The sequence below is a fragment of the Rhinoraja longicauda genome, chromosome 21, assembly GCF_053455715.1.
Source record: "Rhinoraja longicauda isolate Sanriku21f chromosome 21, sRhiLon1.1, whole genome shotgun sequence".
In the NCBI taxonomy this organism is placed as follows: domain Eukaryota; kingdom Metazoa; phylum Chordata; class Chondrichthyes; order Rajiformes; family Arhynchobatidae; genus Rhinoraja; species Rhinoraja longicauda.
The window spans coordinates 21,478,823-21,490,907 of record NC_135973.1 but is presented as its reverse complement, the minus strand read 5'-3'; the positions used below and the strand labels follow the sequence as shown (position 1 = coordinate 21,490,907).

General features: G+C 44.8%; 1 protein-coding gene across 1 annotated transcript; it reads right to left on the bottom strand.

The window, feature by feature from the left end:
• Positions 1 to 238: 238 nt before the first annotated feature.
• On the bottom strand, positions 239 to 12,012 carry bri3 (brain protein I3). Its single transcript, XM_078418082.1, has 3 exons — positions 11,609 to 12,012; positions 10,914 to 11,046; positions 239 to 696 (listed from the first exon to the last, which is right to left on the bottom strand). The coding sequence occupies exons 1-3, from the start codon at positions 11,754 to 11,756 to the stop codon at positions 564 to 566; spliced, it is 414 nt and encodes a 137-aa protein (XP_078274208.1). The 5' UTR covers positions 11,757 to 12,012; the 3' UTR covers positions 239 to 563.
• Positions 12,013 to 12,085: the final 73 nt, after the last annotated feature.

Sequence of the window (12,085 nt, the reverse complement as noted above, 5' to 3'; positions counted from 1 at the left end):
GTCTGCTCTATTTTTCCTCTCCACCCCATTCTCCTGCCTTCGAGCCAAAACTATTGACACCCCAATCAAGAACCTATTGATCACCGCTTTAAAAATACCCATTGACATGGCCTCCACCGCCATCTGTAGTCGCAGATTCACCACCCTCTCCGGCACTTTGTGCTTCAAATTAATTTCTATAACTTGGACTTAAACGATCAGAGGTTGCGCGCTTCCAATGCATTAGAAACATTTCCACTCAGTGGCAAGATATTTTAATTATTTGACAAGTAGCTGCTCGATAAAAATCAGTAATACAAGGATGCAAATTTAATTGTAGCATTTTCAGTTGCAAACATGGAACCAGTCAAGTGCAGAGCCAGTTTTGTTGTGCCCTTACATTTTAACATTCAAAACCAAAAATTACTTTTGCAGTTATTCAGACATTTCATGAAAGATCACCTCAATTTCTATCAAACTAAATAGTATAGAATGAAGACCATTCATTCATGGCAATTTATACACAACTGGGGAGAATTTACAATTAAAAAAATTTGGCCACAGCTCGCTTATTCACCTATCCTTCAACCAAAACTGGCCCCACAATTCGGGCACCTCCGCTGTCGCAGTGCTAAGCAGAATAGGATCCCAATGGGGAAGAATAATATTGCACACAGCACGCCAAGGCAAGTGAAATCATCTTCCAGAACACCAACTCTGAAACAAAAAAGAGAATGTTAGAAATGCAACTTTTTTATACAGCTGAGAGCCACACAGCACAGAAACAGGCAACTTGTCCATGCCAACCAAAATGCCCCATCTAAGCTAGTCCCATTTACCTGCATGTCAGGGGCTATGGGGGGAAGGCAAGAGAATGCAGTTGAGAGGGAAAGATAGATCAGCCATGGTTGAATGGCAGAGTAGACTTGATGGGCTTATGCCTCTAAACCTCTCCTCTTCATGTACCTGTCCAAGTATTATTGCACCTGTCTCAACCACCTCCTCTGGCAGCTAGTTCCACATAAGCACAACCATCTGAGAGAAAAACAATTACCCCTCAGATCCCTTTAAATCTTTCCCCTCTCCCTCTGCCCTCTAGTTCCTGATACACCCTACAATGGGGAAAAAATACTACATTCACACTATCAATTCCCCTCTGATTTGGTACACCTCTATAAGATCACCCCTCAGCCTCCTGCACTCCCAGGAATAAAGTCCTAGCCGACCCGACCTCTCCCTATAATTAAGACCCTGGAGTCCTGGCAAAACATCGTAAATTGTCGTAAAACTGGTAGTTTTTACTGGTGTGTAGAAAGGAACTGCAGATGGTGGTTTATGCCGAAGATAGACACAAGGTGCTGGAGTAAGTCAACAGGTCAGGCAACATCTTTGGAGAGAAAGAATGTGTGATGGGCAATTAGACCAAAGTAGACCAGTGTTTTTACTGATGTTCGTAAGTAGGAAAATTCACACCAAACAAACCACAATGGTCACCATCCCTCCACAGTATGGTGATGAACGGCATCAAAAGCCCAAGAGACTAAAGAGCATTTACCAAAAGATGAGAATGAGAAACTATTTCAGGTGTTGATAGGAAGGAACATTTGCACATAGGTCCAACTTTTTAATTTAATAATACTAGATCACTAGAATACTACCTCACTTCATATGTTAGGCTGCCCATTGGTTGGGTCTTTGTAACCATGGGGACTAACAATCCATCTACTCAGTGTTTATGCAGGGACTTGACACAGAGCATCTGCCTCCAAAGATGTTGCTTAACCAGCCGAGTTCTTCCAGCATCCAACAGAATCCAGCATCTGCAGTCTCTATATGTAGGTTAAAAAATGTTGTCAAACTGGAAAGGGTGCAGAGAAGATTTACGAGGATATTGCCAGGACTCAAGGGCCTGAGCTATGGGGAGAGGTTGAGCAGGCTAAGACTTTATTCCTCAGAGCACAGGAGAATGAGGGGTGATCTAATAGAGATAAATAAAATCATGAGAGGAATAGATTAGGGCACTGTCAGATTCACCTCCACCCCATTGTGGACAATGGACTTTGTCTATGGAACTGGTGCGCTACAGTGCCGAGAACTATATTCTGCACTGCACTAATTGGAAAATTGCCAATATTACCCCGCTGCACAAAAAGGGAGCAAGGCAGAATAGTGGGAACAATAGGCCGGTTAGTCTGACTTCGGCGGTTGGTAAGATTTTAAGAGTCCATTATAAAGGATGAGGTTACAGAGTACTTAGAAGTTCACAATACAATAGGTCGAAGTCTGCATGGCTTTGTGAAGGGGAGGTCATGCTTGACAAATTTGCTGGAATTCTTTGAAGAAGTAAATAGCAGGGCAGACAAATGAGAGTCAGTAGATGTTAACTTAGATTTTCAGAAAGCCTTAGATAAGGCACCGCACGTTAGGCTACTGAGGAAGATGAGAGCCCACGGTATCAAAGGGCAGATACTAGCATGGATAGCAGGTTGGCTGGATGGTAGAAGACAAAGAGTGGCAATAAAGGGGGCTTTTTCTCGTTGGCTCCCAGTGACTAGTGGAGTTCGCAAGGGTCGGTGCTAGGGTCGCCACTCTTCACATTGTATATTAATGATTTGGACCAGGGGATTGAAGGCTTTGGTGGTAAAGTTTGTGGATGATACAAAAATAGGCGGAGGTAGTGTAGAGAAAGCAGGGACTCTGCAGAAAGACTTGGACAGGTTGGGGGAGTGGGCAGAGAAGTGACAGATAGAATATAGTGTAGCAAAGTGTGGAGTCATGTATTTTGGTAGTAGGAGTAAAGACGTTGACTATTTTCTAAATGGGGTGGGAATCTAGAAATCGGAGGCACAAAGGGACTTGGGAGTGCTGGTGTAGGATTCTGCTAGTCGAATTGGTAATAAAGAAAGCAAACTCAATGCTAGCATTTATTGCAAGAGGACTTGTATACAAAAACAGGGATGTAATTTTGAGGCTCTATTACGTGCTGGTAAGGCCGCATTTGAATATTGTGAGCAATTTTGGGCACCATATCCGAGGAAGGATGTGCTGGCTCTGGAGAGGGTCCAGAGGGGGTTTACAAGAATGATCCTAGGAATGAGTAGTTAACCTATGATGAGCATTTGTCAGCACTGGGCCTGTACTTGGTGGAGTTTAGAAGAAGAGGGGTGACCTCATTGAAACATACAGAGTGAAAGGCTTGGATAAAGTGGATGAGGAGGATGTTTCCACTTGTGGGAGAGTCTAGGACTAGAGGTCATAGCCTCAGAATTTAAGGACGTTCATGTGGGAAGGAGATGAAGAGGAATTTCATTGGTCAGAGGGTGGTGAATCTGTGGAATTCTTTGCCACAGAAGGCTGTAGAGGACAAGTCAGTGGGTATTTTTAAGATAGAGATAGATGGATTCTTGATTAGTACAGGTGTCAGAGGTTATGGGGCGAAGGCAGGAGAATGAGGTTAGGAGGGAGAGATAGATCAGCCATGATTGGGGGCTAGTGGAATCAAAGGATATGGGGAGAAGTTGGGCACAGGTTACTGATTGTGGATGATCAGCCATGATCACAATGAATGGCGGTGCTGGCTCGAAGGGCCGAATGGCCTCCTCCTGTACCTATTTTCTATGTTTCTATGATTGAATGGAGTGGAATTAATGGGCCAAATGGCTTAATTCTACTCCTATTCCTTTTGACCTTATGGCAATCTGTATCTACCCCATTGCTCTATCTATTGCACTTGAGATGGCTTGATTGTATTTATGTACAGTACTGCTTGATTTGATTGGATTTCATGCAAAACAAAGGTTTTCATTGAACCTTGTCGCATGTGACAATGAAAAAATTAAACCAGTTTCTCCTTCTAACTCAAGCCCTGTCTCAGTAACATCCTTGTGAATCTTTTCTGCACCCTTTCCAGCTTATTAACATCATTCTTATACTTAGGCAACATCTACAGAGGGGAAATATCAAACTTTCCAGTCAATATTCTAAGTCCTGTTTACACGAGAGGTTTGCATTTCAGATGATCAACTATTTGAGATTTTCAGTGAGCAACCTTCTCACAATAGCTTCAAAATGAGTCTGAAAGATCCAGACCAGAAACGTCACCTATCCAAATGCTGACTGACCTGTTGAGTTACTCCTGCACTTTGTCTATTTTTTTTTGTTGTAAACTAGCACCTGCAGTTCCTTGATACTTCAAATTGAATATGTTTTAATGTAGCAAACAGCCTTTGTAAAGCAGGTTAAAGCAATTAAAATTAACAAGCCTCTTTTAAAATGTCCAAAAAAACTAGCCAGAGGATTCTAAGTGAGACACAGATAGACTGATCAACAGAACAGTACAAGTCTGAGGAAGGGTCCTGAGCCGAAACATAACCCATCCTTTATCTCCAGAGATGTTGCCTGATCAACTGAGTTACTCCAGCACTGTGTGTCCATCTTTGGTATAAACCAGCATCTGCAGTTCCTTCCTACAGCACAGGAACAGGCTCTTTACCCCACAATGTCTGTGCCGAACACAGTGCCAAGTTAAACTCATCTCCTCTGCCAGCACATGACCCGCATCCTGCCATATCATAGATCATGGACAAGCACAAAATTAATAGCCCATCACATGATGTTGAGTTTCAGTTCAAAACAGCCCGATTTCCAAGAATTCATCAGCCAGAAAACCACTCCAACATGAGATAAATAGGATCATAGGGCAGCCAATCCGTTGCAGAGGGGCGGAGACAAACACAGAGAGGGAGGGACGGGGAGAAGGTTATTTTCAAAAACGTATAATTGCTCTAGGGAGAAAACGAAACAGAGCCCATGATGGCTGCAGGAACTCATGACTGTGAGTCACACACTGAAAATCCAAAAGAGATCAGAATGTCGATTCAATAAAGCCCATGGGAACAATTGCTGGAGGTAGTCAGAGGTTAATGCAGGATAGGAATGCAGACCAATTCAGATTTCTGGAATCCTGCCTGGATTAGAGGGTAGAGAGAGTGCTGGAGTAATTTAGCAGGTCAGGCAGCATCTTTTGTTGTTTTTTTGTTCGGAGATACAGCGTGGAAACAGGCTCAGAGTCCACACACCGACCAACAATCCCCGTACACTAGCACTATCCTACACATTAGGGATAATTTTTAACGAAACCAATTAACCTACAAACCTGCACGTCTTTGGAGTGTGGGAGGAATCAGGAGCACCTGGAGAAAACCCAGTCACAGGAAGAATGTACAAACTCCATACAGACAACACCCACAGATGGGATCAAACCCAGGTCTCTGGCGCTGTGAGGCAGCAGCTCTACTGCTGCACCACCCCTTTCTCTGGAGAAAATGGATGGGTGACGTTTCGCGTCAGGACCCTTCCTCAGACTTCCGTCCCGAAACTTCACCCATCATTTTTCTCCCAAGGTGCTGCCTGACCCATTGAATTACTCCAGCACTGTGTGCCTATCTTCGATATGTACCAGCATCTTTAGTTTCTTTCTACACTGGATTAGAGGGTATTAGCCAACGGGAGAGGTCGGACAAATTGGACCGTTTACTCTGGAACATCGAAGGTTGAGGGGAAACCTGATAATGTATATAAAGACGAGAGGCATGGATGAGGTAGACAGTCAGAACTTTGCCTGTCCCCACCCAAGGTGGAAATGTCAAGGACGAGAAATATAGCTTTAAGGTGAGAGGGGAGGTTTACATGAGATGTGTGCTGCAAGTTTTTTTTTACAGATGGAGATTGGTGGATGCCTGGAACACGCTGCCATGGGTGCTGGTGGAGGCAGGTACAATGGTGTTTAAAAGACATTTAGATAGGCACACAGATATGCAGGAAACAGAAGGGTATGGATCACGTGCAGGCAGAGGAGATTAGTTTAACATGACATCATGCAAGGCAGGAACATTGTGAAGACAGGGTGAAGGGCCTGTCCCTGTGCTGTTCCATGTCATTACCATCCATAATCAAGTGAATGGCCACGGGTGACGTTGAAACCATAAAGCAATAGCCTTCCTTCGTAAAGGACCTATTTATCCCCACTCAAACAAAACAGTGGCACAAGGCCAGAGAGATAGAGTTGTTGCCTTACAGCGCCAGAGACCCAGGTTCGATCCTGACTACGGGTGCTGTCTACGGAATTTGTACGTTTTCCCTGGCTTTCTCCAGGTTTTCCCGTTTCTGCCCACACTCCAAAGACGTGCAGACTTGTAGGTTAATTGGCTTTGGTAAATATTGTAAATTGTCCATGGTGTGCAGGACAGTGCCAGTGTACGCGGTGATCGCTGGTTGGCATGGTCTCGGTGGGCCAAAGAGCCTGTTTCCACACTGTATATCTCTAAAGTCTTTAAAACAAAGTGCTGGAGGAACTCAGCAGATCATGCAACATTGGTGGAGGGAATGGTCAGGTGATGTTTCATGTTGGGAACCTTCTTCAGACAGATTGTAATAGAGGTGCGAGAAAGCTGGAAGAGAGTGGTGGGGGCAGGAGAAAGCCTGGCAAGTGATAGGTGGATACAGGTGATGGGGTTAATTGGCAGATAGGTGGAGTAAGTGACAAAGGACAGAGACTAAAGGTCTTCAGTCTGAAGGGTCTGAAGAAACTTTGCCTGACCATTCCCTTCACAGATGCTGACTGACCTGCTCAGTTCTTCCAGCACCTTGTGGTTTTACTCAAGATACCAGCATTTGCAGTTCCTCATATCTTCAGGAGAAAAAAAATGACATCAAGATAGGAGAGGATAGCAACGTAAAGGAATGTGAGGGATATAGGTGGAAGGCAAAAGAGGACAGGGAAGGGGAGAGTTGGGGAATAATAGGGAAAGGAGGGATTTGGGCATGAGAAATAAGTGTAGGAAGGAGGGAAAAGGAGCAGGACGATTAGGGGTGTTGGAGATTGTGGGAGTTTAACAAACCTTTAAACATTGACCCGCCAACCCTTATTTTTGATCAAACAGAGCTACAGAGATCATCCAGAGCTGAGTTCCTCCAGCACTGTGTCTTTTTATGAGCTATATCAATCAGTTTACAGAAATCCTGTTGTGTTGCAAGCATTTCTTTTCCTTATTCCTGCAAATAACATTAACATTTTGTTTTACAAATGCCTAGTTTCCTTTGGCAGAAATATAGTATAGTTTATTATTGTCACATGTACCGAGGTACAGTGAAAAGCTTTTTTGTTTCGTGCTATCCAGTCAGCAGAAAGACCACATGATTACAATTAAGCTGTAAAGATTCAGAACACAGGGAATAATGTTTAGTGCGAGATAAAGTCCAGTAAATTGCGATTTAAGATGGTCCGAGGCTCTACAATGCGGTAGATGGTAGGTCAGGACTGCTTTCTAGTTTTGTTTTAGTTTAGTTTAGAGATGCAGCGCGTAAACAGGCCCTTCAGCCCACCAGGTCTGTGCCGCCCACCAGGTCTGTGCCGACCAGCGATCACTCCCCTGCGCTAGCCCTATTCTACACACTGGGGCCAAATTACAATTTTTACCAAAACCAATTAACCTACAAACCTGTACGTCTTTGGAGTGAGGGAAGAAACCGGAGCACCCAGAGAAAACCCACTCGGCCACAGGGAGAACATACAAACTCAGTATGGACAGCACCACCTGTAGTCAGGATCGAACTCGGGTCTCTGGTGCTGTGAGGCAGCAACTCTACCGCTGTGCCACCATGCCGCTGTAGTTGGTGATAGGATGTAGTTGCCTGATAGCAGAAATGTGTGAACTGGCAGATTCTAAATATCCAAGTCATGAATGGGTTTTGGCAATGTCCCAACTAAGTGTAGATGAATTGATGTACTCTCCCTCACTTACACTGTTGATGGCAGTGTGCATAAAACAACTGCGCATCAGCTATGGCAATATGCTCAAGAACAGATTAATAAGAAAATAAATCAGAAGAGCTGTTGAATGTTGTGGACCAAGGTTTGGAGTCAGAGTCATACAACGTGGAAACAGGATCTTCAGCTCAACCTGTCCACGCCAACCAACATGCCCCATCTACGCTAGTCCCACCTGCCTGCATTTGGCCCATATATACCCTCTAAACCTGTCCTATTCATGTACCTGTCTAAATATTTCTTAAACTGTGTGATCGTCCCTGCCTCAACTACCTCCTCCAGCAGCTCATTCCATATACCTACCACCCTTTGTATAAAAGAGCTGCCCCTCAGGTTCCTATCAAATCTTCCCCCCCCTCACCTTAAACGCATGTCGTCTAGTTCCTGATTCCCTTACTCTGGGTAAAAGACTCTACATTTAACCTATCTATTCCTCTCATGATCTTGTATGCCGCTATATGATCAAAAGATTTCTTAGACGAATGAGTATGACTGTGGAGAATATTAACAAACCTTTAACCCACACTTCTGGTCAGACTTAAAGTTTTACCAGAAAGAGTTCAAGGGATTTCTAAAGACTCCAGAGAATGCCAGAATCCTACACTTGGAGTATTGCGTGCAGGTCTAGTCTCCCCATTACAGGGAGGATGTGGAAGCTTAGGAGAGAGTGCTATGCTGTACAGGTTTACGTGGATTTGAGATGAGGAGAGGTTGGATCCAAAACTTGGATCGCTTTCTTTGTAATTCAGAGCCTGAGGGGGAGACCTGATGGACAAAAGGACATAAAGTGCTAGAGTAACTCAGCAGGTCAGGCAGCATCTCTGGAAAACATGGATCGGGGGCATTTCGGGTCAAGACCAGATAAAAGTTTTTAAATTATGAGTATATAAAATTATGAGAGGCATAGTTAGAATCTTTTTCACCCCCAGGGCAGATGTGTCAAAGGCTGAAGGGCACAGCTTTAATGTGAGCGGGGCATAGTTTAAAGGTGATGCCTTGCAAGAAAATAGGAATAAGCCACTCGGCCCTCTGCACCAGCCTGCTGCACCATTGAATATGATCACAGCTGATTGGCCCAAGGTCTCATGTCTTCTGTGCCAGTTTCCATAGCCCTCAATTTCCTCACCTTTTAAAAATGTACCTACCTCACCTTTAAGTCTCCCCCATCCCGCCCCTGGGAGTTCAGCCCCCACAACCTTCTAAGATAGATTTCCAGATACTCACCCACGCCCTTCAGCGACCAGTTCTTGCATGCACTCTCAGTTTTAAACGCCTGCCCCTAATCTTGTAATCAACCGTGCATTTGAGTAATTGAAACAGTTTACTCGTTTCTAATCGAGTCAGAGTCACGCAGTTTGGAAAGAGGCCCTTCAGCCTAACTTGCCCATCCTGACCAAGATGCTCCATCTAAGCTAATCCAATTTGTCATGTTTGGCCCAAATCCCTCTAAACCTTTCCTATCCATGTACTTGTCCAAGTGTCTTTTAAATAATATTATAGTACACGTCTCAACTACTTCCTCTGGCAGCTCATTCCATATATCCACCACCCTCTAGGTAGAAGAGTTGCCCCTCGGGTTCATATTAAATCTTTCCCCTCTCACCTTAAACTTATGTCCTCTGGTTCTTGATTACCCTACTCTGGGTAAGAGATGTGCATTCACCCTCTCTATTCCTCTTATGATTTTATACACCTCTAAGATTACCCCTCAGTCTCCAAAATATTAAAGTCCTAGCCTGCCCAACCTCCCCCTAAAGCTCAGGCCCTCAAGTCCTGGCAACATCCTCGTAAATCTACTCTGTACCCGCTGAGTTACTCCAGCATTTTGTGAATAAATACTCTGTACCCTTTCCAGCTTAACAACAGCCATCCTTCCTATAGCAGGGTGATCAAAACTACAGTACAGCCTCACCAAAGACATACAAGGTTTACGTTAGTGTTATCAATTCTCAAAGGATTTGCATTTCCTCAAAACTTTCACCTTAAATTCAACTCCTGAAAATGACAAAAGTAGATAGAGGTGAAGAACGAATATGGTTTGCTTGCTTTGATTATTCGAGGCATTGAGTACAAGAGTCAATAAGTCTGGAAGTTTATAAAACATTGGTTGGCCTGTGTTTGAGGTACTGTGCGTCAAGTTTGGGTCTCCCTATTACAGGAACGATGTGAAGGCTTTGGAAAGGGTGCAGAAGAGGTTTACCAAAATGATGCCTAGATTAGAGGGTATTAGCTATAAGAGTGGTTGGACTGACTTGGATTGTTTTCTCTAGAACACCAGAAGTTGAGGGCAGTGCTCAGAAGTATATAAAATTATGAGTCATAAAAAGAGTATTTCCCCCAGGATGGAAATATCAAATACTGGAATCTGTAGCTTTAAAGTGAGAGGCGCAAGGATTAAAGGAGACTAGGCCCAGTGGACCCGTTGGAACCAAACCTTTCCTGCATTGGTGCAGCACCCTGTCCTCCCCCGCTCTCCTCAACCCTCCCCTCTCCCTTCTCCCCCCTCCCCTCCTTTTAAACTTTAAAATGTGAATAACTTTTAAAATATAACATCAATTTCAATAAAACTACTTGCATTATCACTAAAGTGACAATGGTGAGTAAGGTGGGCCTAAAATTGTCGCGCTATTGTGTACCGTTTTGGCTGAAGTTCAGTCACAAGATAACAAACGAGAGTTTTAGTATATAGATGTGCAAGGTGGTGAATGTCTGGAATGTGCTGCCAACAGTGGTGGTGGAGGGAAATGTGACATTTAAGAGGCTTTTACATAGGCACATGGATATACAGGAATGGGGGATATGGATTGGACTATCTTTAATCAGACTTTACCTTGTACCAAACATGATTCCCCTTATCATGCATCTATACAATGCAGACAGCTTGATTGTAATCGCGTGTCGTCTTTCCACTGACTGGATAGTATGCAACAAAAGCTTTTCACTGTACCTCAGCACGCGTGACAATAAATTAAACTAGACAGTTAAGAGTTGGTCTTGGTATTATGCCCGGCATAGATAGTGGGGCAAAGGGCTTATCCTTGTGCCGCACTGTTCCACACTCTACCTTAATTTGTCTTCACCTCTGTGATCAGAAAGAAACAATTACCTGCAGGCAGGGCACCCACCCACGACCACAACTGAAGCTGCAGTGGGTTGCTGGATGATTGTGTAAGTGCTCGAGTAGTTAGTCCCAGGACATTCAGGGGGCTGAACACTTACCGACACAGGTGCCACATACCCTGCCAAAACAGAGGTGGTATTTTTAAAATAGTTAAGACACCACATACACACACTAACAAAATGCTTGGAGCTACTCCTGTACATCAAGGATAGGAATAATTTTTACATTGGAGAAATCTATTACTTAGCTACAAAGAGGATCCATGGAATAATTTAGTGCAAGGCCACAGTTGAGTTGTTACTGACATTTATAAAAGTGTAAAAAATTAAAATCAATTAATGTCCACCATGCCACTTCCAACACTACTGAGAAAGCATCCAGAATTGTACATTTGTTGCACTTTCCCCATATCACAGAGCGGAAATGTAATAACGTAACTCAAATTAGAATTTCCCCTCTCTCTCCTTGTATCCCTTCCTCCCCGGTTTTCTAACTGTTAATGAAAGCAACACCCATTATATTTCTCCCGGATGAATTGGAGTTTCACCTCCACTTCCCCGCTCCCTGGAGGCCGGGAATTAAAACAAAAGGGCCGTGCAGAGCCAGGGTGGGAACGAAGCAACAAAGGGGGTAGGTAGGGAGGGAGGAAGGTGGAGGGGGGGGAAGAGTAAAGACCTCACCCGAGGCTGGGTACGGGTAGGGAGGAGGCTGCTGTTGGTATCCGGGCGGCGGGATGGTACCGTAGGTCTGGCCGTACACGTATCCCGTGGAGCTGGGTGCGTAGGCGGGTGGCCTGCCTTGGGCTTGGAGTAGCGGCTTGTTGTCCATCTTTCGTTGGGGGGGGAAGTGAGAGAGGCAGAGGCGGGGGTGATGGCGATGGTTGTTGCTGCTGCTTCTGTTTCTCCTCCAGCGGACGCAGAGCTCCCCCGCCTTGGAGAGAGCGAGGAAGCAGGCACTCCCCTGGGTCGGGGTTGGGGTTATGGGAGCGGCGGCCCCGGGTTGTTACACCGATTGTTACACTGCGCCCGCGCAGCCGCCGGGACTCCCCCCGATCCGATACAAAGTCACAAGATTCTATGTCACGTGACCGCCGGGGCAACCCCTCCCATCTCCACGCCTTAAAGCGACCGTCCCCTTCTCCGCGCCTTAAAGGGACA

What these genes read in the sequence shown, in the direction of transcription:
- bri3 (XM_078418082.1), bottom strand. Translation starts at nt 11,756, where the DNA reads ATGGACAACAAGCCGCTACTCCAAGCCCAAGGCAGGCCACCCGCCTAC. An exon ending in CTACCCGTACCCAGCCTCGG is followed by an intron (nt 11,047 to 11,608) that starts GTGAGGTCTTTA and finishes CTGTTTTGGCAG; the next exon opens with GGTATGTGGCACCTGTGTCG. An exon ending in GGTGGGTGCCCTGCCTGCAG is followed by an intron (nt 697 to 10,913) that starts GTAATTGTTTCT and finishes TTTTTGTTTCAG; the next exon opens with AGTTGGTGTTCTGGAAGATG.